Below are 27,914 nucleotides of genomic sequence, written 5' to 3'. Positions count from 1 at the left end.
TTTGCTGGTTACTTCCCCCTTCCCTTCTTTCCCGGCTGTAGCAGGGTCCAAGCTGCCTGCGAGGGCAAGGGAGACGGCGAGATTGGCTGCGGACTGTACAGATCAGCCAGAGAACGGAGTCACTCTGTCTCTCTCTCTCACACACACACATGCACATACACACGCGCGCGCACACACACACACACCGAGCACACGCACATACACGCATACACTCAAAACTCGGCCCGGCAGCACCGCGGCTGCTCCAGTCCCTGGAAAAGGCGAGCGAGCGCCTCGGGACCGCTGCGCGCACCCGGCTCCGGCACTGCGCCCGACGCAGCGCTGGTCCCCGTCGCCAGCGCGGCCGTTTGGGCCGTGTGTTCCCGAAAATAAAGCGAGTGGGGAGGGTAGAGACAGATCCTGAAAACACCCTGGCCACACACGCCGAGACTTAAGCTCTTTCTCAGCGTCCGAGTGGAGACGGCGCCCGCAGAGCCCTGCGCCGGTGAGGTCCGCGCCGCTGTCCGGGAAGAGCCCACCTGCCGGTCCGCGGTCGGCCAGCGCCAAAAGTGGGGCTCGTCACTGTGCTGCTCAGGCAGTGTCCGGGGCTCCGGGCGCCCTCGCCCCAGCTAGTTTGGAGTTCACCTCTCGGCTCTGCCACCGACCCCTCGCGCCTTTGGAGGGACCCCCGGCAACGCAGAGAGGGTCGCGCAGCGCCAGGACCTCGCTATGGCTGGGGCGCGCAGGCTGCTCTATCTGTGGCTGGGCTGCTTCTGCGTGAGCCTGGCGCAGGGAGAGAGACTGAAGCAGCATTTCCCGGAGCTCCCCAAGACTGTGCCAGGCGACCGCACGGCAGGTGGTGGCTCTGGCCCGGTGCTGCGGCCGCACGACAAGGTGTCGGAGCACATGCTGCGACTCTACGACAGGTACAGCGGCAGCGGCAGGGCCGAGGCGGCGCGAACACCAGGGATCTCCGAGCGGGGATCGCAGTCCCTGCGCCCCCAACCCCTGCGCGAAGGCAACACGGTTCGCAGCTTTCGAGCCGGAGCAGCAGGTGAGTTCCCGAGGCGCCCCCCTTCCGCGGTCCCACCCTAGGCTTCTCCCGGGACCCCCTACAGCTTCCTCGTCTGCCCCGTGCTCTATAGTGCTACCTAGAGACCTTCCGTCACCCTCCGAAGCTGCCCTCCGAGCCCCTTGGTCCAGTCACACCCCACATTTCGCCAGCGGGTAAGCCCAGTTTTTAAGTCCGAATTGAGAGGGAGAAGTGGAGAGGAGAAGGGCGCCGAGCAGTGGCGAGGGGTCGGCTGGAGAAACTGCGTGGAAGCAGGGAAGGGACTACCCCCGTTGCCCAGCGGAGCCCTCCTGCGCTGGGCGCCTGGAGCCCCTCTGGGGCACCTTATGCTGCTGTTCAGAAGTCGGTCGGCGGAAATTCCCTTGGACTGGGCTTTAGCCGTGTTTACCTAGAGGCAGATGTCATTTTTTGCCAACCCCAGGGCACTAGACAGAAAAGTCACACTTGAACTAGACACCTTCCCCTCGCCTTTTAGACGGCCGCTTCTCCAGACCTTGCTCCCCTCTTAACTCGCTTCCTCTGTTACTATATTTGACACTTTCCACTTGATAGTCCCTTGGTGGCAAACACACAAACTAAACCAGGTGCTCGGGTGTTTCGATTATTTAAAACCCATCTGGGTAAATAGGGTTGTACCAGCCCCCTGAGAGGAGTTGGGGAGGGGGAGGGCCGCCGTGGACGTAAACACCTCTTGGAATCTGCCGATGAAAATCTGCTCATCCCATTTTTCAACACACAGATCACTGCGGATTGAAATTCATGGCTTAACAAGGTTTCTCCTGGCCCCTGTGGTGAAGCGAATAACTTATGCTAACAGGCTGCCTCCCTTGTGCTAACAGCTTGAGGGAAAGTTTCCTGGACACTAACTCGGTTTATATGCTTTGAGGATGCACCAGGCTTTTTGGTTCGCTACACTCGTGATAAAGGGAAATATAACTGCAAAGCCTGTCTTCAGTTAACCGTTGAAAAATAGCCAGGAATCTTCAAGCAAGGAGGCCGTGCCTCATGCTCTATCAATTCTGTCAGAATCACTAGAAAGAAGTCTCCCAAAGCTTTGATATGTAGGACTCCTGGAAAAAAGGAAAACTGAAGCATCCATCAAGGAAAGCCCTCGGTTGACCCTGTAAATACACTCTAGAGCTCACAGGCATGATGACATTTACAATAAATGTGAATTATGCTTTCTAATGCAGAAGTCTTTAGCTAGAGTCTGACCTGAACCAGACTTCACTTTCTTAAAACCATGAGCTTAATCTGTAAGGAGCTGGCCTCTGCTAAGGAAAAAGAAACCTGCTCCGCGTTGTCCACAGTATGCCAGCCACTTGGGGAGGCCGTCCTGACAGCTGTCGGCACCAGTGAATGCCCTGTTTACTTTAGTGTGATTCTGAGGGCAGAGCTCAATGAAGGAGCAGGGTGGGAGCGACAAGGATTCGAAGAAGATGGGTGGGCAAGGCAGGTGGCAAAAACGAAGATGCTCAAATCACTGCTACCTTGACATTCCTTTCCGTGGTCATATTCCTAGGGAGTAGCTGAGGCACCCAAGAGATGAATAGTAATTTTTGTATCAACAAGTCTCATTTTTAGTATGAATCACAAGGTTTGGAGGTGGAATGTGAGTTTGTTTCATTCACACATATTGTATAGTTTTTGTATGTTTGTTTTAGACTGAGTGAACCATGAGTGGGAGATGGGTAAGGATTTGAGTAACTCAGGACCCATGTACTTTTTGGCTTCAACTCATTCCGTGCATTATAATTTCAGAGTGTCCCTTATCAGCCTCACTGTAGTCTTATACCGTCAAATGATAAACTCTGATACGGAGGCCAGAAGTTCCCTTGAAATGACGAATTGCAGCTTGAAGCGTATATACAAGGCTGTGTGCCCTGATAAGGAAAGTAATCCCTTTAGCATCCCGGAGACTGTCTTAATGACTTATTCATCAAACGTAGACACTCGTTTTTGTGGAAGCTTACGTGTCATGTTACTACATGGGAGACTCCTGGAGAGGTGATTCACGTTGGACCCCTTCCAAGACTGTTTAGTTACTAACACACTAAAAAGACCTTATTATAAGGCAGTTCTGGCTCTAATAAGGCAGGACTCCAGGAAGATGCTAAGGCTTTCACGTGTGTCCCTGTCCTTTATCTATACCCTTCATCTTGCGACATATGTTCTGATGTAGGTGAAAGATACTGTCTGCATTAATAAATTAAGTGTGTTTTCTGGTCTGTAGTGTTTAGGTTTTACAACATTTGGGCATCTCTCTACCAACGATGCTACAGATTTTAATGGGAGGTCAGGTGGTGTGCTGCATATATGGAGTGGCTGCTGATCCGGCAGACTTTCCAAGTGCTTATTCAGGCTGAGGTATAGCCTCAGAGCCCTATTTGCTCCTTAGAACATACCTGATTAAAATTATTTATTGTTCTAAACCTAGAATATCTTTGGTTGAAATTTAGCTGCTGTGGTCTCCCTCTGATTACTTTCTACTTAAACCATTACTTGATGGTGGGTGGCATTCATCCTAAGTACACTTTCTGCTAACCCCTTCTCTCCTCCCTCAACGCTGTGCAGTGGGTGTGCCAAAACCGTAAGTTTGGAAGGCTCATAAGTCTTTTTGTGATGTGTAAGGTTTACATAAAGATAGGTTTTATCTTTCCCTTTGTAAAAGGTAATTTACAAAATTATTGATGACAGGGAAGTTCAGCTTTATAACAACACACCATCTTGAAGGAAGACAAGAGGGATATAAAATCAGCTTTTATTTTAATCTTTGTTTAAGTTGTCCTTGGCTACTATGTAATAAAAGAAGAATATTTTACATGGGGTTTTCTCCTGGCTTGATCCTTTAAGATACATACTTTGTGTTCATTAGTTTCTCGTCGTTCTCATGGTCACTTAATCTTATTTTTCTTAATCATAAATTTAACCTCTGTAGGAAAAACCATTAAAATACACATGCCCTTATTAGAAAACTATCATTATTTTAACTTATGACATATAACTACAAAAAAGATTTCATTTCAGTGGACATGTGTCACCTTTTTAAAAAAAAAAAATCACACAGACTTCATAGATAAAAGAAATGAAAATTGGGGTTATCTGGACCCAAAAATAGCTATCTTCCTCCAATGAAAAAGGGGAGAGTCTTTCCTACTATGACCAAAAATCCTTAAAAATAAAGAATTATTATCTGACATCCTTCTGAAGTGAAAGGCTAAAATATAAGACTTTATGGAAGATATAAGTAGGGGCTGAGGATCGTTCCAAGAGGAGCCATTCCTATAAAATACATAGGCCAATGGGAAAGCATCACTTTTGATGGGTTTGACAGCAAGGGGATGTAATAACTTTATTAAAATGTAGTTACCTTGAAATTCCTAGCACCTAGAAGCGAGGCTTGAAATGAAACAGTGCTTAGATGATCTGATGCTTTTATTCAAAGGACAATAGTACATCTGCAGGGAGGGGCTGGATGTGCAGCTGCTTTGAATTACACGCGACTTTGAATACATGATAGCCCTTAATGAAGTTTTTACTGTAATAGGCAGGACAGCTTTACAATCTCTGACATTTAGAAATCCATAATACCATGAATTCCTGATTATCCATGCTAATGGAAAGGAGAAAGAGAATGAGTTACATAAAAATTATTTAAATTTAGCTCCTTAGTATAGTTAGATACATTCAGAGACGAAGAGACCATGAGGGTCAATGAAAAAAATCCCCTAAGCAGATGATTCACTCAGGGAGTATTTGTACATTCAAAATATATACATAATTCAGAGTATGTTAAGAGGGTTACATACGTTTTATCTAAGCAATGGAAGTTTATAAGCACTCGATTGACCTGGATCAGATTTTTCTAAAAATTAAATAAGAAGATGAATGTCAAATCTGCTCTTAAGCATTTTGGAATTATACAATTTTGTATTTGGAAGAGGCTCACCCTCTTCCTTATATGGAAGAAGAAATGGGCATCATGATGTATTTGCCAAACAATTTTTCAAACATACTGAGCTGATCTCAAATCCTATTATTTATAGTGATGTGATCTAATTTTCTAGGACAAAATTTTATAAAAAGGGGTCTTTTGGAAGATGTGAACAGGTGTTACATAAAATTGGGTTCCATGGTCAAATAAGTTTGAAAAAAATGATGTTTACTTTGCCACGTGACCTTTCAGGGCCTTTAACTGCAAGTGAGTCCCCTTAAGAGTGAGACTTACTCACTTTCTTCCTGAGAGAGCATTTCAGAGAATTGTGGTTCTAAGATACCTAGTTGGGGAAACACTGGATCAGAGCTTTCCTCATATCTCAAAAAAGAAGATATGAAAAGTTCAAGTGAATATCACAACTGAAAACTGATTCATTTCTCATTTCCCATTTAGTACCTATCACAGGATGTTTACTGACATTGTTAGCTTTTGAACTTGGGTCCAACTGGCAATGTACTGTCTTCCTGCTTTCATGTTTTAAACTTCTCTGAATATAATTTTAGAGTCTCTCTGTCATTAAATTTTGTTTTCCCTGTTTCTTTATGAAGTCTCCTTTACTGTTTTATTCTATGGGATTAATATTTATTATTCTACAACTAGTATTATTCTTTTAAAAGAAAAGCTGTTCTATTTGTGGAAAAATTCGCCAGAAATCATACACATCACCTTGTTAATGTTTTATCACCATTAATACCTTGATTAAAGACAATTTACTCAAGACACCTATCAAATACCTTATATAATCCCCCTTGTTTGTTTTATTTATTAGATATAATTATATATTAGATATTAATAATAGATATAATAAAAATCATACCTATCCAAATGCCTAGTGAAAATTATTGAGCAACTTCGCATATACTTTCTATTGACTTTCAGGATTTTTGTACTGCAAAATCAGAAGTTTTTCCCCCAAATTTTGATGGTTTTCCTATCTATACAATTTGTATAGACTAGTAATCAGTATCTTAATAACTTTATTTCGGTAGTAATAGTGGAAAGAAGTTTGGCATCGCAAATAGTCTCAGCTTGAACTTTCTTATGCCAAATTTCAATTCAGAGTGAATTTTTATGATTATGTTATGAACTCTTGAAAATAGAATTTTGTAGTGGAAACATTGACATATTATTAATCAAGCAACACAAGTATACCAGGATGATATCTACTTTGGACAGCAGTAAACGACAATGTAACAAAAGAGCCCTCACATATGGAATATATTTAGAAATCCATAAAATTGCTAGTCTATTCACGTGTTGGTAGTGCTTGTGTCCTAGTGTATTACTACATAAAGCACTACTCTTGGTAACACACCTTCTCAGGGATGATATTTTTTAAAGGCATAGATGTCTCTTTATTTATCTAAAACATATGCACCTGGGTCATAGAGGTCATAGAGCCAATTGGCCATGGTGTGTTTATTGACTCCTTCGATGATCTACCCTCCTTTAAGATCCATCTTTTCTTGGAGAAAGAACCACAGTAAATGCAGTGCCTTGATTTTATTTGGGCACACTATGAGTAAAAGTGTTTGCGCAAACTGATCCTACTATCAGCTTCAGTAAGTTCTTCTGACCTTACTGAGTAAGGTTCTGTTCAATATTCCTTTCGTAAAATAATTGCATCCAATATTAAATGCAACATTCTTTGTCCAGTCCTGTGATTTTCTAGTTAAAACAACAGAGACCCAACATGATCTTATTTGCTTTTCCTTCAAAGAATATTTTCATTTAGTTGCATGGAATTAATCTAAATACTTTGAATTGAGTGTAATTGCTACACTTAGGCATGGGTTAAGATAAATGGTTTTCAAGTAGAGAAGAGATTCCTAGAGTTTCAATTTTTCTATTATCTGAGGCTAAGAGATAAGAGATCTAAATGCTAATCTTGGGTGAACTGCTAATTAATAAAGTCATCTAATATTGCCAGGCCCAGTTTCTTCATCTATCAAATAAGTTAAGTCATGCCTACTGTGCTAGTCTCAAAGAAAGATAGTGAAACTCACTTGAGAAAATGAGTGTGAAAATGCGTTAAAAGTTTGGAAGGCCTATGTAAATGAGGCCTAATATTCTTAACGTTTTGAGAGATTTTCTCTCTTTAGCTTCCCACAAAACCTTAAATATACCTAAAATGTTGATAATGTGCAACTGTTTATAGCACAAAGGATATATCTGAGTGGCAATGTAAATATAAAGAGGTGGTGTTCCTCATATAATACAATCTGTGATATCCCAAACCTGCATTCGAGAAGCTACTATTTCTGTCCTGCCCTTGGTGGCTGAATGGAGCAGGCTTACACCTTTTTATTGTGATTTCTTGAAGTTGTTCTCAAAGTATGGTCCCTGGGTTAGCAGTATCAGCATCACCTGGGAACTTGTTAGAAATACTCCAGCCCACCCGAGACCATCTGAATCAAACTCTGGAGGTGGGGCACAGAAATCTCTGTTTTAACAAGCCATCAAGGTGATTCTGATACATGTTCGAGACACACTGCTCTAAGCTCATGTTCCTAGACTTCTAAGTATCTTATAACCAGCGTCTGAAATCTAGGATTGATTAACGTGCTAGTCCTGGCCTCATCTGGCCCTTTCAGTGGGCCTTTCCACAGACAAATAGTTTATTAATTTCTATAAAGGTAAGCGTCTTTCACTTTGGAAGGTATGTTAGTGTCTTTATGATGATTTTGGCCCTGGGGAGGACTTCGAAGTAAGTTAACAGAGACTTCTTACCCTTCTTTCACAGCTGCAGAGTTTGGGCCCTAATAGATTTGCTAGAGGGAGGATGATGGGAGCCGAGGCCTATGAAACAAGTCTCTGGAGGGCACAGAACGTATCTCCTTTCGTTCTCGTATTCTGAGGACCTGGCATAGTTTGCCACATAGCAAGCACTCAGTAACTGTTTCAGTTGAGCTGAATTAGATGTTCAAGGGACTAGATAAGAAGAGAGAGTATAAAAGCTGGGCAGAGGAGCCTTTAAAAATAAACTTGCCGTGAAAGAATTTCCCATGAGGCATTTTACCATGTATATGTTGAATGGCAATACTATTCTGCTTTCTATACAAATGTTCTAATAATGCTCCTCTTCTGATGAACCGAAAGGAAACTCCATACAGTACTTAGACCCAAGAAGGGCTTTTGCTGACTTTGGGAACTTGAAACTACTTGAAGTTTTTTCCCTTTGGTGTTAAGTAGGAAACACTTTTGAATCTAGTAAGTTTACACAGTTGTTCATTAAACAAATTTGACAAATATTTTTCAGGATCTAAATGCTCCAGACTGTGCAAAGTACCAGGAGTTCAAAGATTTATAGGACATGGGTCTGCCCTCCTCGAGCTCACAGTCTAGGAATGCCCTTGGGCGGAGGCAAGGAGTAGATAAACTGATTAATGAACACTTTGCTATTCTAGAAAAACATACATTATATCATCTTTGGCCATGGTTTACTCTGGACATAGAGAATGGTTGTTTTGCGATCCCATAAAACTCAGTCATTTGACTGGGACTCTGCAAGAAAAACAAAATTCTGTGACTTTGAGTTCTATTTAGAAACTCTCATCTTGCCTTTTCCTGAAAGCTGAAGGTGGCATAGAGAAACTGCAGTCTTGGCTCAGCCGTCTGGAGCCAGTATTCAGACAGTGACTATGAGTTTATATGGCCCTGTCCTAGGCACCCCTGGCATTTCTAGCAGCTGTACTTTGTTTGGAGAAAGAAATGGGGGGGAAAAAAAGTTGTTCTGAGTTACATATTTTCTGTATGACTAAAATGTTTTCCCTGCTTCCTGGGGATTTAACTAATCATCAAGATTTCATTTAGTCTATTTGTTTTAAAATCAGACTTTACATAGAAAGCTTTCCATTGTAAGTTCTAATTCCCTTTGAAAACGTTCTGTGTGGGCCAGCACGAAGGTGAGCTTCCACTTACCACTCCCCGGGCACCGCCTCAGCTACTCCCGGAGAGGAGCTGAGCTGTTGCAATAGTGCGGCTGCTCCTAAGTTGCAGTTTCCTCGCTGAGCCCTTGGTGCAGGTGCTTTGTTTTCAGATGAAAACAGAAATACATCTTCCATCTTTATTTAGTAATAAAACTCCTAAAAAAAATCCATATAAGTAATAGAAGACCTCGATACCTCTGCAAAATCAATTGCTAACTGACAGGCTAACTTCTATGGTCCTTTCTTTTGGTATTTCTACATTGAGTAGGTTGGACTAAATCTGTTTATTCATAAAAGAAGCATTTATTGAGCACTGCTTAAGAGTTAAGCCCTATGCCAGGGTCTGAAGAGTCTAACGTAATTACTACAAGGCCTTGTCTTTAAGGAGTTTATGGTCTAAGGAGAGAGCAACACTGTAATGAAAATAGTTTTAGAGGCGGGGTCCAAACCCAAGGACTGGGCTGTCATGACAAGCTTGCTTCAAGAGGCGGTGCCTCTGCTTTGCCTTAAACACACATCTGGATTATCAGGGAGAACAAGGGTGGATGAAGGCATTCCAGGGAGAAGCTGCAGCAGGTGCAAAGTCTTAGCAGGTGTGCAAAGGGGAAGATGGCTTGTTCAGAAACTCACCTGACTTCTAAACCTCTTTTCCATTCACAGATATTATGACTCTAGAGCATTCTAAATAAGGTTATAATGCCAATGGCAAATCCTAACTAGACTGCAGTAGATGTATTCCCAACAAGAAAAATCCGAGGTTGCGCTAGTGCCAGCAAACAGTAAGAAAACAGCGCCACCTATTGGTGGTTATATTTTGGCGTCAAAAACATCTCCTTGGGAAAAGCTGGAAATAAAAGTCTGCGTAGTTCCTTGCAAGGGATCTGAGAGGCTATCTAGTTCACCTTTCACACCCTCCCTACCATAAAGAGATCTTCCTGTGATAGTCTTCTATTAGAACCGTCTATCTTCTGTTTGCCCAGGCCCACAGAGGGTCTCACTGTCAGGCTAGACACGTAGAACGTCATTACTTATGTTGGCCTGGATTCTGCCTCCATTCAACGACCACCTTTAGACCTCATTCTCATCTTTTACACTGAAAAAAACCCCTGTTCTCTCTGCAGCCCCTCAAGTATTTGCGAAAAAGTCTCATGTCATTGCTAAACCTCTTTTCCTTCCTTCAGGCCATGTATTCTCTATTAATTCCACTCAAACTTGTAATTTCTAGACCCTTCAACATCTTGGTTGCTCTCTTCTGTATCAATAAACTAGTTAAAAGGAGAGCACTCAGAATTAAGCATGCAACAAAATTAAATTAATATAAAATCTGAAGAATAAAAAAGCATGAGAGTAATTGAATAGATATTATCATCACATATTTCAACTTGCAGGGAGGTATCTGTCTCATTCTTATTTATTCCTCCAAACTCATTTGCTCAACTCCATGCAACTCTCTTATTACTGTTTTTGTCCTTTGTAAATACTAAGTATCCTCTGGGGTTGTTTTGGGGACAAGAGCGTTGACTTGCACAGAAATTAAATGCTTTAAGGTCAGAGAAGGCAAACATAAAGTGTGGGTTAGAGAAGTCAAGGCATGTTTTGTGGAATGGCTTATTGTTTAAAAAACAGGGGAGGAGGGAATCTAGAACAGGCAGAGAGGTGTCCCCTGGCCTGGGGGGAAATGGCAAAGACGTCAAGAGCTGGGCATAATACAACACCATTAGTTAGGAGCTCAATGTGAATTGGCCATTCCTTTTCTGTATCTAGGCAGCTTAGATGTCTGGAGCACTTCAAATAACTAGGTTAATTTGAGATTTTTTTATGTTTCTGTTAAAACATTGGAATAATTGCTTATACAAAATCTTCCAGATATCTAGCAACGCATGCTGCGAGAATGTGCTCCTTCCAACACTCCTTGCCAACACTCCCTTTTCCCTTCATTCTTAAAAGTCCGGTTCAAAGTTTACCTCTTCCCCTTACATGGGCAGAGTTACTTGCTTCCTCCTCTGTGCTCCAAGATCATAGTTCACACCTTTGACAGCAAGTAGCATCATCATAGCATAGCTACTTGCATATTGCTTAGGAATCTTTGCCCTCCTGTCACAGCGTGGACAGCAGCAGCTATATGTGCAGCCCTGTGACCCAGACCAGGGTCCAGCAGCTAGTAGGTATTCAATTCATATTTGCTAAAGTAAAACAGGTGTTTCGCTTTGGTTTCTGGTTTTTCGGTTGTAGTGGATGTATATGCGTAATACACAAATAACACAACCGGAGCTATGTATATAAGTGCTATGCTGTCAAGCACTGTTGCTAAACTGCCCATTTAACTGTTTTAGAGCAGTTTGTTGGTCTTAGACTTTTGATTGAAGATTGAACCAATTAGCTACAGCTAGAGGGAAGATTAAAAAGTAATCACCAAAATTATCTTTATCTAATATGTCCTTGTTAAGGAAACTATGGTGCTTTCCATGAAGGGAATCTTTTGCCCAATTTACTTTTTGGTTTCTATATTCATGTTTAGCAATATCCTGATTCTTCACTGCATTTGGGAAAAAAATGCCTTTTCTTTCTTTCCTTTTGGCCCATATGACTACAAAACTGGTGGTTATTCTAGACCGCCATTGTCCAATAAAGATTTAATTTGAGCCACAAATGTGACCTACATATATAATTTAAAAATTTTAGTGGCCACATTTAAAAATATGAAAAGCAACAGGTGAAATTAATTTTAATAATATACGATATTTAAAATGTTTTGCACCCGACTCTGATGTGGGGAATCGGAGAGGGTTCCCCACGCCAAGAAGCAATTCTGCGACACCAGCAGTGTGTCTGGGTCTTCAGCTCAATTCTGACGCTATCCACCCGGAGATAGAATCAGATTCCACAGGTCCCACAAGCTCACCCTCCTCTTCAGACACAAATCACCAGCCCAGATTGTTTCCTGTGATTCTGAGTGACTAGCTACAGAATGGAGGCTCCTACAGCCCCTTCCATGGGTTCATTCGATTAATTTGTTAGAGTGGCTCACAGAGCTCAGGAAACCCATCTACTCACAAGATTGCCAGTTTGCTATAAAAGGAGATGACTCAGAACAGCCAAATGGAAGAGATGCGCAGGGCAAGGTATGGGGAAAGGGTGCAGTGCCTCCATGCCCTCTCCAGGCGCTCAACTCTCCCCAAATTTCCATGTATTCACCCACCAGGAAGCTCTCAAATCCCCATTCTTTTGGGATTTCATGGAGGCTTCATTATATAGGCATGATTGATTAGATCAGTGGCCATTGGTTGGTTGATGGCTTCAACCTTCAGCCCCACTGCCCTCCCTGGAGGTCAGGTGGGTGGGTCTGAAAGTTCTAACTCTCTCATCACAAGTTTGGTTCCTCCTGGCAACCAGCCCCCATCCTTACCTGACCTCTAGAAGTTACCTTGTTTACATGACAAAGACACCTTTTCAACTCTCAGCACTTAGAAAATTCCAAGGGTTTTCAGAGTTCTGTGCCAGAAACTGGATGAAGACCAAATATATATTTCTTATTATAAGTCATGATATCACACTATTTAAGCCAACATACCCAAATATCATTTAAACGTAACCAATATAAAATATATCAATGTGATATGTTACATTCATTTCTGTACAAATCTTCGAAATCCAATGTGTATTTTACATTTACAGCACATCTCAATTCGAACTTAAATTGCTAATCACTATCGTATTGGACTGTGTGGTTCTAGTTAGCTAACATTCACTGAGTTTTTCTACGTGCTATATGTTTCACCTGCATTCTTTCAATTAATTCTCACAACAGCTCTGCAGTTGATACCATTGGGCTTATTTTACATTTGAGCAAACTGAGATTTAAAGAGCTTAGGTTATGGGGCCAGCCAGGTGGCATAGTGGTCGAGTTTGTGAGCTCCCCTTCAGTGGCCTGGGGTTTGTGGGTTGTGATCCATGGCTCTGACCTTCACACCACTCATCAAGCCATGCTGTGGCAGAATCCCATGTACAAACAGAGGAAGACTAACATGTTAGCTCAGCGACAGTCTTCCTCACAGGCACGCAAAGAGTTTAGGTTATTTGCCTGAGGACAGTTATTGTGTGTGGTGGAGCTGGGACCAAGCTATAGGGCTTTGACTTCAAAATAATGCCCCGAGTTAAAATGAAAACCGTCAGCAGATGCAGTATGGCAGATTCTGAGACTTTTGTGAGAAGATGGTGAAGATTCGACACAGGGTTGGAGGCTGGTTAACAGCAGATCACAAGATGCCTGGAAACCCATATGAATGAAGGAAACACCTTGAAGCAAACTTGGGGGAAAGGAGCACAATTGGTTTACCCATTAAGACACTACCACCCATATCTCCCAGAGTTCATTTCTTCCCTGCCAGGATGTTTGTTTGGCAACCATTCGACTGCCATATACTTAGAACAGAGTGACTTCTCTCCCTTCCATTTTAAACTTCCATCTGCTACAGGAAGTTTGGGTAAAAGTATATGCTATGGTGACTGGTATGAATTAAGGCTAGAATCTCTCAACAACCCTGATGCCATGACTGTGTTATAAAGGTCTGTAAAATATTATCCTGGTGTCATGGATTATACAAATGTGCACAAATGGCAGTTTCCTCCTTTTCCTTCACACAATGTTAAAAATGAGTAAAATATGTTTCCCACTGCACTTCCCTTGTGCTTGGGGACTCAATGAACTAATTTTAAGTTTCCACATCTTTATAAAAATGTTTTGTTTTTACTGAAATATGTTTTTGATCAAGAACATAATTTCATGATTGCGTGTATGTTTCTGAAACAAATATGTATATGGAACAAGTGCACGGAGGGGGGTCAGTTCTGGTGACTAGTCCCAGGACTAAGGATTCTTGCGTCTAACCTCGTTCTTACCACTAACTTGTTAGATGATCTTAAGAGAAGGAACAAACTTCTGCCCTAACTAATCAATCTCCTGTTCTGTTACTCTCTCTCATTTCTGGATTTGAAGAATTGGAAATAGAATTGACCAGTTGCAATAATTTCGTTGAGCTATGTAGAAGAAATTCAAATTTTAAATTCATGGAATGTCATAAACTTCAGACAGGCTTCACAGTAGCGTTAATTCTTTATGACACTTTTGAATGTGTGGCTCACATTTTCAGATATATTATCTGAATAGTGAGATATATGGTCTTGCTTACCCACTCTCATCCTGGACCCTAAACTTTGTGAGGCAGGTAGAAGAAGACAGAATCCCTGTAATATGGTTAAGACTAGCACTAACAACAATAATAATTTATATTCAAGAAACATTTATTGGACCCTTTATGAAAGGCTTTAAACATATCTCATTTAATTCTGATGACAGAAGAGGTAGATATTGTCTCCATTTTATTAATGAGAACACTAGCTTACCCAAAGTGCCTCAACCAGAACTTGAACCAGGATGATTCAAGTAATTCCACCAATGTTAGAACCAGTAGGCTATACACTGTCTCAGATAAGAAGCTATTACAATACTGTGCCAAATTCCTAGGAATAGTTCTTAATAGTCTCATAATTAAAAGCCAGAGCTCAGCTCACACACTACTAAGTTTATTGTTGTGTTACAACTTTCACACATTCATGGTGCTTCACTAATGGAAAGGGCAAATTAGTAAAAATAGCTGATCCTTGCTTTAATCTTTTTCCAGCTTTTAAAATTGCTCCTGTTATCTTTTTTCTTTTTTTGTTTAGTTGAGGTGAAAACCACATAACATAAAAATAACTATTTTTAAGTGAACAATTCAGTGGCATTTGGTACCTTCACAATGTTGTGTAACCACCAAGTCTATCTGTTTCCAAAATATTTCTATCATTCCAAAGTAAAAGCTCCTATCCACTAAGCAGTTTTTGCCCATTCCTCCCTGCCTCCAGCCCCTGGAAAACACCAATCTACATTCTGTCTCTATGAATTTACCTGTTCAGGATAATTCATATCAATGGAATTGTACAAAATGTGACCTTTTGTGTATGGCTTATTTCATTTAGTGTAATATTTTCAAGATTCATCTGCTTTGTAGTTTATATCAGTCCTGCATTCCTTTTTTATGGCTGAATAATATTCCTTCATGTGGCTATACCACAATTTGCTTATCCATTCATCTGTTGGGGGATATTTGAACTGTTTCCACCTTTAGCTATTGTGAATAGTGCTACTATAAACATGCATGTACATGTACTTGTTTGAATACCTGTTTTGAATTCTTTTGGCTATTTACCTAAGAGTGGAATTATGGGGTCACATGATATTTCTGTGTTTAACTTTTTGAGGAACTGCCAAACTGTTTTCCACAGCAGCTGAACCATTTTACATTCCAACCAGCAATATAAAAAGGTTCCAATTTCTCCACATCCTCACTAACACTTGTTATTTTGCTTTTTATTGTTATAGCTAGCCTAGCGTATGTCAAATGGTACCTCATTGTGGTTTTGATTTGCACTTCTCTAATGACTAATGATGCTGAGCATCTTTTCATGTGCTTATTGGCCCTTCATATATCTTCCTTGGATGAATGTCTATTCCATTCCTTTTCCCATTTTTCATTGTTTCTTTGTATTTTGTTGTTGAATTGTAAGAGTTATTTATATATTCTGTATATTAGATTTTATCAGGTGTATGATTTGAAAATATTTTCTCCATTCTGTAGGTTGAACAGACTTCCTTGATAATGTCTTTCAATGCACAAAAGTTTTTAATTTTGATGAAGTTCAGTTTATTTTACTAATTATTTTATCAATTTATCTATTTTTTATTTTGTTGCTCACACTTTGGGTGTCATATCTAATAATCCATTGCCAAATCCAAGACCATGAAGATTTTACCCCTATGTTTTCTTCTAAGAATTTTATGATTTTAGCTCTCATACTTATGTCATTAATTAATTTTGAGTTGATTTTCATATATGGTGTGAGGTAGGGGTCTTGTTTACTCCTGTTTACTCTCTTTTTTTTTCCTTCCTAGGAACCCTTGAAAGCAAGGGACTGCATATTTTTAACCTGACTTCTCTAACCAAGTCTGAAAATATTTTATCTGCCACATTGTATTTCTATATTGGAGAGCTAATAAACACCAGCCTGAGTTGTCCAGTGTCCCAAGGATGCTCACATCATGCTCAGAGAAAACACATTCAGATTGATCTTTCTGCATGGATCCTCAAATCCAACAGAAACCAAAGTCAACTCCTCGGTAATCTTTCCGTGGATGTAGCCAAACCTCATCGAGACTTTGTGTCATGGCTGTCTAAAGACATCACTCAATTCTTGAGGAAGGCCAAGGAAAATGAAGAGTTCCTCATAGGATTTAACATTACCTCCAAAGGACACCAGCTGCCAAAGAAGATGTTGCCCTTTCCTGAGCCATATATTTTGGTGTATGCCAATGATGCTGCCATTTCTGAGCCAGAGAATGTAGTATCAAGCTTACAAGGACACCGGAATTTCCCCATTGGAGCTGTGCCAAAACTGGATAGCCATATCAGGGCTGCCCTTTCTATTGAACGGAGGAAGAAGCGCTCTACTGGAGTCCTGCTGCCTCTGCAAAACAATGAGCTTCCTGGGGCAGAATATCAATATAAAGAGGAGGGGGTATGGGAAGAAAGAAAGCCTTACAAGACCCTTCAGACTCAGCCCCCTGAGAAGAGTAAGAACAAAAAGAAACAGAGAAAGGGACCTCAACAGAAGAGCCAGACGCTCCAGTTTGATGAACAGACCCTGAAGAAGGCAAGAAGAAAGCAATGGATTGAACCTCGAAATTGTGCCAGGCGATACCTTAAAGTGGACTTTGCAGATATTGGCTGGAGTGAATGGATTATCTCCCCCAAGTCCTTTGATGCCTATTATTGCTCCGGAGCATGCCAGTTCCCCATGCCAAAGGTAGCCATTGTTCTTTGTCCTGTACTTCCTATTTCCATAGAGTAGAAAGACATACTGACTCAGTTGAGTGTTTGTTTTCATTGACAAAGTCCATCTGGACCCTTATTTATGGCATTCTAAAGTGTAATAGGGAATATGGTTATGCTTGGTTTTTCTTTAATGGTTGTTAAACTAATATGAAGTCAGTATTGGTATGAAGAAGGATGTGAGAAAAAATGTAGGTGTAAAATATGTGTTTTGCATTGCTTCCAAACATAGTGCATATTCAGCTGCATAGTCTATTCAGCTATGTGTGAATCTATGCCTGTCCATGATAAGCAAGCCCCAGAAAGTAGAAACTTGATCTTGGAGTGCGTATTTAGGGAATGAGTGGATGTCATGGGAGCAAAGAGAAGGACTAATTAGATTGATGCCCTGATGCAGAACATCTTTTGATAACTAGTTTCTTGTGAGACGAATTGTCATCACAGGGGTCAGCATCAGGATTGGGCCAGGTAAACTCGCCTCAAGAAATCCATCAGATGCTTATTTCATTTGCTTCCCTGATAGACATCAAAAAGGAAGGCAAGACTCATCTCACCCAGTTGGAGCTTACCTGTGTCTCTTCTAAAATCAATAGGGACTGTACTTTATCATATCAGTATTCAGTATCCTGACAAATATCTTCTCAGAAGCCTCCCCAACCCCACCTCCATCTTGCTCAGCAAGTCCAAGTGACTGTCCCCTTTAAGTTTAGACTTAGTGAGATATAGTGGTGCCCTCTGCCTTCAGTTAAGCTTATTGCTGCTGCACTTCCATTCTTAACTTAGAACAGTCTGAATCTCTGTTATACAATGAAAAGTGGCTCTAGGAGTAGAATTCAGTGGAAGAATAGAGTTGGGTTTTTGTTTTTTTGTTTTTTGGGCTTTTTGCAAAACTTGAGGTGAATCAACTTTTGCTGTTATCTAATAATGGGGAAAAAAAGTTGTTTGTCTCAAAGAGTGACCAGCTCTGCTCGTAGATCTTTAAAGTTGTGGTTCATGTTCCAGTCTCATGAACACTGAGATGCTAAATGTAACACACATATAAAGCAAAGGTCCGACTGAGCAAGGCCTGGGCAGCCTCAGGGCTGAGGAACTTGATTGAAATCCCATTTTCTTGTTAGAATGTCTCAGGAGGAAAAACTTTCTGCATTTTCCAAGACCTTGTCAGTCCCAAGGATTTTTTCGGATTCCCTGTTTTGTAAACCCAAATACAAAATCAGGATTATATACATTTGCAATGATCTAAACAGCCTTCTCTTGTCTAAATATTCATAAAGGACATTTTGCCGATTAAATGGAACTTGTTAACATTTAAAAACAACCCCATGAAGATACCAAAGGTAACAGGCAGTGATGAATCTTTTTATTTTTATAGTGTGGCTTGTTTTGTGGCATTGAGAGGCAGAAATGGATTCAAAATCTTTCTTTAAACCCAGGATGACTGATTTTTAAGTGGGTCTGAGTCTTCCAAATTATCCCTCTCACTCTCATAAACTGTAATTTCTTCTGAGTAGCCTGGGGAAGGAGTTTTTCTCTTCCCTCCTGACTCCAGATGTCAAGACCCAGGGAGCCAGGAAACCGTGGAGATATCAATCGAGCAGCTTTTCAACCCCGGGTTCTGGAGCCCTGGCCTTGTCTCTATGCTCCACAATTACCCCAATGGGTGCCTCCCATCTCCTGTTGGCTCTCCTCACTATTACGTATGAGGGATAAGTTAAGAACAGCAGAGACAAATTTAAGGAGAGAAGTGTGTTAGTACAACAGAATAATTAAATGTACATGCTTGATCATAGCTGGGCTTCTTAACCTTGATGTGCCTGCAAATCGCCTGGACATCTTGTTACTATGTGAGTTCTGATCCAGTGGCTCTGGGGATAGAGCCTAAGATTCTGCATATCTAACAAGCTTCTAGTTGTCGTTGATGCTGCTGGTCCACAAATCACACTCTGAGTAGCAAAATTGAGAGTCAAATCCTTTTGGCTTGAAACTTGCTTCTACCTCTTACCAGCTATGGCTTTTTGGGAAAGTTACTCAAACTCTTTGAAATGGCTACAATGGTAAATTTTAAAAAGTAATAGTATCTACATAATAAAAACATTGGAAAAGTGAGATAATAGAGCATCTTGCACCTTGTAGGCACTCAGTAAGTATTTAATATTGACATTATTATTGGTGGCTGTTGTTGAGATGAGAACAGAAAATTAAATGGAGGGGGCTGAAGAAAGACCACAGAGGGAAAGGGATCAAGAGAATCAAAGATGTAAGACAAGAAAAAGCTTTGTAAAAATTTCTTGTCCGTCTTTAAATGTCACAAAGCCTAGAATAGGATTCTCCTTGCGGGTTCAACAGCCTGTAAGCTCTTCGAGTACCGTTTCTTTGGAGAGTGGTAGAATCAGGAGAGCATCGGTTGCAGCAACTGAACTCATCATAGTATTTATCAAAACTTGGAATGGCATCAGAGCTCCAGGGAGACATAACAGGGATGAACGCGGAGTTTTCTCTCTGAGCTTGAGATTTTCTTTTGCCAAGTTGAGCGTGGAAGCTTGGCTGTTCCATGGAGTTCTCGGTCTCTCATCGCCTTGTGTGGATCTGTTTAACTTTTGAAGCTTTCTGGTGGTTCCCTAAGTCTTCCAGGCTTCACATCTTCCAAGTGGTACAGGAACTAAAAGGATGGGAAACATAAAGCAATATGAAGCTGCTTCATGAGGGGTCATTAATAAGCATCGCTGTTATCAGCACAGTGTCCAACATGGTAACCAGAGGGAACTATTTAAATAACATAGTCTGAGCAACAGAGCAAAATAAGGTCTCTGACCAGATCCGTACAAACGCATGTGGAATAACTGAGGCGCCAAAGAACTTTCAGACTTTAGATACACATTTTGCCCCAGAGGCAAGTTCTCCCAGGCCGGACTCCTCTGCTGCCCCTCCTTCCTTCTGGCCTCCTGAGAGAAAGCCTGCTCTATACGGCGGGCCTACGCGTCTGCAAAAGTCGACAACCTGTTCTGTAATTCAGAACAGCTGTGTTCTGCCTTTCCCAAATTCCAGGCTTTGCCCTTTCACCGATTCCAATTAGAGAGTTTCTGGGCTATCACACCCATGTGGGCTGGACTGAAAGAGTGTGGAGCAAAACCCCATGGCCCGAGTCAGGAATGAAGGCTCTTAGCTGATGACATACTCTCCCCTGCTAATGCATTTGTAATCAAATTCAACTCGAGGCGGTCATACGCAGCTGGGCAGGTGCGGGCCTGACCACTGCAGATTTCATTCACAGACACAGCAGCTTGAATCTTTCTGATTTCTAGTCCCTACAGCCAATCTGCTCTCCCAGGGAGAGCCCCTGGAATTCTGCCACGAGATGAAAAATACCCATAGAGCTAAAGCCAAGTCGTCTGCCTTTGCCTCCCCTCACCACCTCAGCAGAGATGGAAAACAGAGATTTCAAATGAAAAAGATGGAGCCATTGTTGCTGACAGAGACCAGGAGAACCAACAAGGATTAAAGAAATGAAGTTATTTTTGCATGGAATGGTGCAACAGCGAGGAATAGCAAAGACACAGAATTAGGCCGCAAGGAATCTAAACACTTTGAACCCAGCATCCTATATAAAGAAGAAATTCACTTTTAATGAGTTCAAAATGATACAGCCTCAATTAATTTCCTGCGTTTTCCAATTCCAATCTTTGGTCATGAAGATGAACTCTAAAAACCTCAAATCTTGATGTACTGAGTTACCTAAGCAAAAAATTACCTAAATTGATCTTGAAGTCATGTATTATCGTCATTAAAAAGAGAGACTGGGGAGGGAAATAACACAGGTTCGAATTTGAGATTGATAGATTTCTTTTGTAAGGAGTCATGAGGAATATGATCTAAACTCAGGAACAAACAAAAACTACAGCCTGGCAAGATGCTTCAAACGAGCAAATTATGCCTGGATCTTTTGTGTATGACAGAATTATTCCCAGAAAGGGTAGCTTGATCAGAGGATTCCATGGTGAGAAAAAAGGAGGAAACTCCCTAGAAAACAGAAAGTTTCCTGTTGAGACACACCAGCCCAGAATCAAGGGCTTACGCCTGAATTCCAGTGAGCCCACCGGAGGCTGTTCATAGTTTCTAAATTTATCATTTGTGAGTTAGAGCTAAAAAAAAAGACAGGAATTTTCCTAGGAAACACCCATGAATATTTTCCGTATCTACGCCGGGTCATTTGTACAGAATCTTTTCTTTTTGTTGATGGGAATTTTTTCCACAGAAATAGGTAAAATGGAGGGGATGCTATTTCTTATAAGTATTTCATCCATTTAGCAAGTATTTACTCCGTGTCTAGAGCACGCACTTTTCTAGGCACGAAGGAATAGCAATGCATAGCAGTATTTATCAATCAAGGCCTCATCTACTTAAATAGATCTACTTCACATGAAATTTAAATATTGTAGGAGTTCCTAAGACATTAACAATAACAGAATAATGTTGGGAAATCTGGTTTAAAAATCCTTTGCGACATTGTCATAAGCTGTTTGGATGACTGAGTCTTAAGAATAACTTCAAATCAATAGAGAAAAGTGGATGGCTGCAAAAGTTTTCTTTAGAAATTTCCAATACTGATGAAATAACAAACAGTGACTATTGACCTCACTTGTACAATACTGATTGCAATTTGGGGCAGTTACATAGATTTTATTAATGCTGCAGGGTACATGATATGCAAAATAGAACAACATAGACTTCTTTCCTTAAGGGGAGAATACCTTGCTTTGCAAAGATAAGTAATCGAAAGTTAACTACTTTGTGTGTGTGTGTGTGTGTGGAAAGGAATATTGTCCCTGAGCTAACACCTGTGGCAATCTTCCTCTATTTTATGTGGGATGCCACCACAGCATGGCTTGATGAGTGGTGCTAGGTCTGTGCCCGGGATCTGAACCTCTGAACCCTGGGTCACTGAAGCGGAACATCCAAACTTAACCACCATGCCAGCGGACCAGCACCAACTGGTCTTTTTAACATATGCTTAAAGTCTCTAGGAAGAAGAAGTAAAAAACAGTTGCCTGTTATTAAGACTACTTTATTTTTTTGGTGAGGGAGATTGGCCCTGAGCTAACATCTATTGCCAATCTTCCTCTTTTTGCTTGAGGAAGGTTGTCACTGAGCTAACATGTGTGCCAGTCTTCCTCTATTTTGTATGTGGGATGATACCAGGGCATGACTTGATGAGTGGTGTGTAGATCCATGCCTGGGATCCAAACCCGTGAACCCTGGGCCACCGAAGCAGAGCATGCAAACTTAACCACTACACCACCAGGCAGGCCCCGAGACTACTTTTTAAAATAAGTTATGTCTATTCACAATAAAGTTGAAGTCTAATATATGGATAATTATTTTTCATTAAAATTGAAAGATGGGATGAGATTTGCCCCCTCTCTGCCAAAAAAAAATCCTATTTTTTTACAGTATGCCAGTTTTCTGTATTATTTGCTTCTCCCTTGACTGGTTTGTACCCTTAACCTCTTACCTTGTTCCAGTTTCCCATATTGGGAGTTTTAGGAGTATGAAATTAAAATACCAGATCACTGGGGCAGAGGTCCCTCTGAAACATGGCTCAAAATCTTGAAATTAAAAAGCCAGAGTTTTGGTCTAAATCTCATTCCTGAATTGACATGCAACCTCTGGCAAGTTACCAAATTTCTGTCTCTAAATGTGTTTAAAACAAAACTGGTTTCACCTGCCTAAAAGAGACATTGGAGAGAACTAATGTTGAAAAGTGTAGCATCTCTTGTGAAGATGTTCTTACCACTCTGCCAACACCTAAACGTTCTGGGCTTGGAAGAGTGGCTGTCACTCAGTGCTGAGCAGAGGTGTATGGTGCTCTCTAAAGAAAACCACATGTCTCACATGGATGTTAATGGTCCCATTTGGCATTTTCTTAAGAATAGATTTTACCCAGGCTTCTTTGGTCAATCTTCTGACGTCCATGAGATAACCTTAGGCCTCCCAGATTGTTCCCAGAGGATATGGCCCACCCTTGGAACTCTTAATTCTAGCACGTTGAAGTCTGAACCCATGGAGCAACAGTGACCCCCAGTGGCCAGTAGTGTGGTCTTCTTAACCCCAGTTCGTACTCCTGAGTTGAATAATTACGTATTAGAGAAATTACCATCAATTCATCCTGTTGGCAACTATTAAATAAGTCAACACTCCTTGACATGCTTGGTTTTATTTTTAAAACAGAATATAAATATCACTATAGCAGTGGCAATAACGTATCTATGTTAAATAGGGTGCTTGTTAGGGTTCTTCATGATTCGCATAGCATCAAGAACAGATCATTTTTATTGCAATCCTGTTACTGAGGACATTCTAGGATGTATTAATCCCCTCTTTGGGGACTAAATTGTTTTTAATTAAGTGATTCTTGCTTAGACAACTGGGTTCAAATTCTCACTCTATATGTCTACAAGACTTAAGACATGTCATTTAAGCTTTTTGAGTCCGTTTCTTTACGTGTAAAATGAAAGAAATGGTAGTTTTGTTGTAAGGATTAAAGATACTATCTGTAACATGCCTAGCACAGAGCAGGCACTTAATAAACGATAGCCATTTTGGTGATGGTGGTACAGGTGATTGGGCTGAATGTGTAATGATGCCAGGGCTGTATTAAGCTGTTGAAATTAACTCATTGTGTATGCATTTTAGTGGTGAGGAGTGAAGACTGGAACAGTATTTCCACCTGACTTATGTGTTCTCCCATTTCTTTTCTAGTCTTTGAAACCATCCAATCACGCTACCATCCAGAGCATAGTGAGAGCTGTGGGGGTCGTTCCTGGAATTCCTGAACCTTGCTGTGTGCCAGAAAAGATGTCCTCTCTCAGTATCTTATTCTTTGATGAAAATAAGAATGTGGTACTTAAAGTGTATCCTAACATGACAGTAGAGTCTTGTGCTTGCAGATAACCTGGCAAAGAACTCATTGGAAGGCTTAATTCAATCATTCGTTTATTTTTATGGACTTTTTTTATTTTGCACTGCCAATGCATTTCATTCCAAAAGATTTTTTTATAGCCAAAAGAGAATGAGAAATAGACTGTTGATTTCCACCACGGAGAACTAGACTGTATCTGTTTCTGAATGTAACAAAAAGCAAGATTTTAGGAAATATGGACATCTATTTCTTTCTTTTTTTTAATCACACAAGAAAAATGATCACTCAAACTGTTTTTAGAACTATTAGAGAACACACCGATTTATTTTTGTAATGAGCTTTCAAAATAGATTGAAGTAACACCAATAGCTTATCATTTATCTCTACTCACAGAGAATAGAATAATTTCATATTTCAAAGTAGGCTTATTGCCTTAGATTCATGAGCAACTCAGCAAGTGCTAAGTAATCCAATCAACTTTGATGTTTATCTTAAAAATTTCTGAGACTCTTGTTTACCTGTGTTTTTCTCCACAAGTCATTTTGTGAATGGATGAGGGGAGAGTATGTGCTGAGTGTTAGTGTGTATGTGTGTACATTGCCAGGTTCCTGTGCCCTCTGTCGGAAAGTTTGCTTAACATGCTTTTATAATTCAGTCTACACAGGATTCTTTGTTTTTTTCATTTCATGTTCTGGCAAGTCCTATTCAATTATGAGAACTTTACCAAAAATGATGGAGCGATCCAAGAGCATATGCGGAGAGTTACCACTTGGCCCAGCCATTTAATTGGAAATGCAGTTGTTTTCATTTCATTGCCTCCCAGAAAAGGGAACTAGCAACCCAATATTCGAAAACCCAGATGCAATTCCTCTTCTATACTTCTTTTTCACAGGTACTTTTATTTGTTCTTTTATATTGAATTCAAAAATTCAATTAAATTTTTAAAATTTAATTTTTAGTTCTCTTCATATGCCCTTACTTCCTGTGAAGTAATCAATAGATACTGAGACTCAAAAACGGATGGAGTATTGAGATTTCTTTAAATGAGCAAAGTAACCACAATCACATGTCGAATAGTATTCTTCAGCTACATCCAAGTCCAGGGACTGTTTCTCATGGATTAAGGCTTTTGGTTCAGCCATGAAATCTATACTTTAGCAAAGCTCGCTAAAAATTATCCACCAGGAAAGGAAGTAAAATATAGACACTTGGTTTTTTCCCATTTCCATTTTCATAAATATCTCCTCTTATGCTTTCGCCCTTGAAAAATTGTTTCAAAAATCTTTTGCTCACTTTATTTACATACGTGACAGAAACGTTTTCAGGCCATGCATTGGTGTTGGTGTTATATCTGTGCCTCATCTTAGTTCCATCTGACCCGATTAGTAACAACTAAGCCATTTCAGAGACTGTGAAGTATCAGAAGACATGGGATTTTGTTCTGTCTCTGCCTATAGCTACCTATGTTTCTTCGTCATTTAATAAATAGTTATTGAGTATCTATTTTGTAAAAGGCACTGTGTTAACTGTGTGTCTTTAGTGTCCTCGCTGGTAAAATGAAAAGCCTGACTAGCTGAGCTGAAGGGCCTTCTGGCACCGAAAGTTTGGGTTTATGCTGTTTCATACACATCTTTCTTGAATGGATGATAGTCATAGATGTAAAAATACTAAGGTATCTCTGTTCATAAGCCAGAGGTAAGAACATTCTACTCTTCAGTGTTTGTGAGTGAGTATGGCATTCTCTGTGGTTTCAGTGGTATTTCTGTCTTATAGGAAACCTATTATCAGGAGATTACCATGAAAAGGAACTCTTTGACACTTTTTGGAGGTACACGAAATTTGGCTTGCATGTGTATTAACTCCATGGATGAGACACACCAGTTCTAAATAATGAATTAAGTTCAGTGCCTGCATTACTATGGGTTCTTATAGTTAATATTTTGTTCTGGTAGCATAAAGATTCAAAATGAGATAGATGATGAATTATTTTTTAATAAATTTTATCAAAAATTTGAAAGCAAAATTGTGTAACAGAAATGAGCCAGAGTGTGGCCACCATATCCTGATCATACTGTCTTTCAATAAAGAAAACTTCTCTTGGGGCTGGCCCCGTGGCGTAGTGCTTAAGTTCATGCCTTCTGCTTCAGCGGCCTAGGTTCGCTGGTTCCAATCCCAGGCACAGACCTACACCACTTATCCGCTATGCTGTGGCAACGTTCCACATACAAAATAGAGGAAGATTGTCACAGCTGTTAGCTCAGGGCTAATCTTCCTCAAGGAAAAAAGAGGACGATTGGCAACAGATGTTAGCTCAGGACCAATCTTCCTCAGCAAAAAAAGAAAAAAAGAGAAAATTTCTTTTTCCTTGGTAGATCTGATGAAATTCTCAACTGAGCTTTTTCTAGAGGTATTGCAACCAAAACCTCTAGCAATTCCCAGTATTACTTCTCAGCCTTCTTCTATCCAGATGTCTGTTTGTAACCTTCCTTAATTTGAACTGATGCCCACTTATTGTATACTAAATCCTACAATGGCCAAAAAAATCCTCTAAATAATAAAAATTTCCAAGTACAAACTGAGATTTTAAGTAGCAATTGATATGACAAAATTATAACACAGTGAAAGAGCTTGGATAGCCCCTTTAGCAATGAGAATAGATTTTGACCAGGAGTTATTTCTGGATGACCTTGTCGCTATCATTTTGCTGCTGCATTGAGGACATATTACGATATTAACGGGAATCATTTTATTCACAAAGAATAAAGGAAGATTACTTTTCAGTAGTAGGGGTTAAAGTAAATGAGTTAATATTTTAATTAATAAAAATTTACTTGAAATAGTTGGAAAATTGAGTAAGTGATTATTTCACAATTTGTTAGGTACTAGTGTCTGTGTAATTACTACATAGACTTTTTACAAATCTCCTGATGTTAAAGTGACATTGACGAGAAGAGAAATTACATTTACAATGGCATTTCCTAAGTCGTCTCTTTCTCTCCCTAACTCAGTCTCTGTCTCTGTCTATCCCCTCTCTCTCTCTCTTTCTCTCTCCCAACCACCCCTCACCCCCATTCCTACATATGAAACATACACACACACAGAGTCACTTAAAAAAGTATTTTTTTTCAGTGACTGTTCTCTTGAATTCAAATTCAGGGGCTGCTGATGTCACTATAATATTTTCAAAGTATTTTGTTGTAACCTGTGTGAATAATATACAATTTATAGGATTTGGGGTTGTAGAATTTAAACTGGAAGATTCCCCAGATCTCAGGACTGCAATATTCCAGATCAATTTTTACATTCACCTTGCTCTATATTAATTGATGATCATTTATTCATTAAGATTAGATTTTTTTACCTTAATATTTCTCAAAAAAACTCTTTTTGCCCATTTAATATTTTTATAGACAATCATACGTGTATAATACTATCAGTCTGACATAAAAATTTGTTATATAATAACATTATTCAGTTTAGTCTTTCACTTTTCTCTTTGCTAATAAGTAACTAATGTCTGGATATGGACATTTTGTTGAACCAAGGTTGGGTTAGTGAATAGTTACGCATATTTGATGTGTAAGGTTACATATGAGATTAAATCTTGGGTAAGTCTGACTTCTCTGTATAGCATTTTTCCCCTTGAGAATTGTACTTCAATGTAGTTTATAGTTGATTAAGTGAACTTTTTCTAAAACCCAAGCCTTCCCTTCAGCTTTTCACATTAGTTTCTGTAAATGTTTTAGTTGAGAATTTAATGCTTGTACAGTCAATGGCAATTTAAAATATATATATTATATATGTATATGGAAAAACTCTAAAGATGCTTTTAATTTATTTAATGGCTGTTGCCTTTCTATAATGGTGATAATTTTCATTCTTAGATGGTAAGAAAAAATTCTTTTTACTATAGTTATTACATGCAAAATGGAATTTGGTTCTTTAGTCAAATCCATTAAAGGGGCATATTGCAGTGAAACTGTGAAGGATACTTCACTACTGATGTATAAGCTTTGCTGAATTTGTATCATTTTCCTCCAGTAATGGAGAGCTTTTTATTATACAGTATGAAAATAAAAATTGCTTAATTGAA

General features: G+C 40.1%; 1 protein-coding gene across 1 annotated transcript; it reads left to right on the top strand.

Annotated features, from left to right (window-relative positions):
• Positions 1 to 27,914, top strand: BMP3 (bone morphogenetic protein 3). Its single transcript, XM_008517127.2, has 3 exons — positions 1 to 1,033; positions 15,969 to 16,879; positions 23,662 to 27,914. Exons 1-3 carry the CDS (start codon positions 709 to 711, stop codon positions 23,851 to 23,853), a joined length of 1,428 nt encoding a protein of 475 aa, XP_008515349.1. The 5' UTR covers positions 1 to 708; the 3' UTR covers positions 23,854 to 27,914.

This window comes from Equus przewalskii, chromosome 3, assembly GCF_037783145.1.
Source record: "Equus przewalskii isolate Varuska chromosome 3, EquPr2, whole genome shotgun sequence".
Lineage (NCBI taxonomy): Eukaryota > Metazoa > Chordata > Mammalia > Perissodactyla > Equidae > Equus > Equus przewalskii.
Note: the sequence above shows the minus strand (reverse complement) of the source record. Positions and strands in the feature narration are given on the sequence as shown.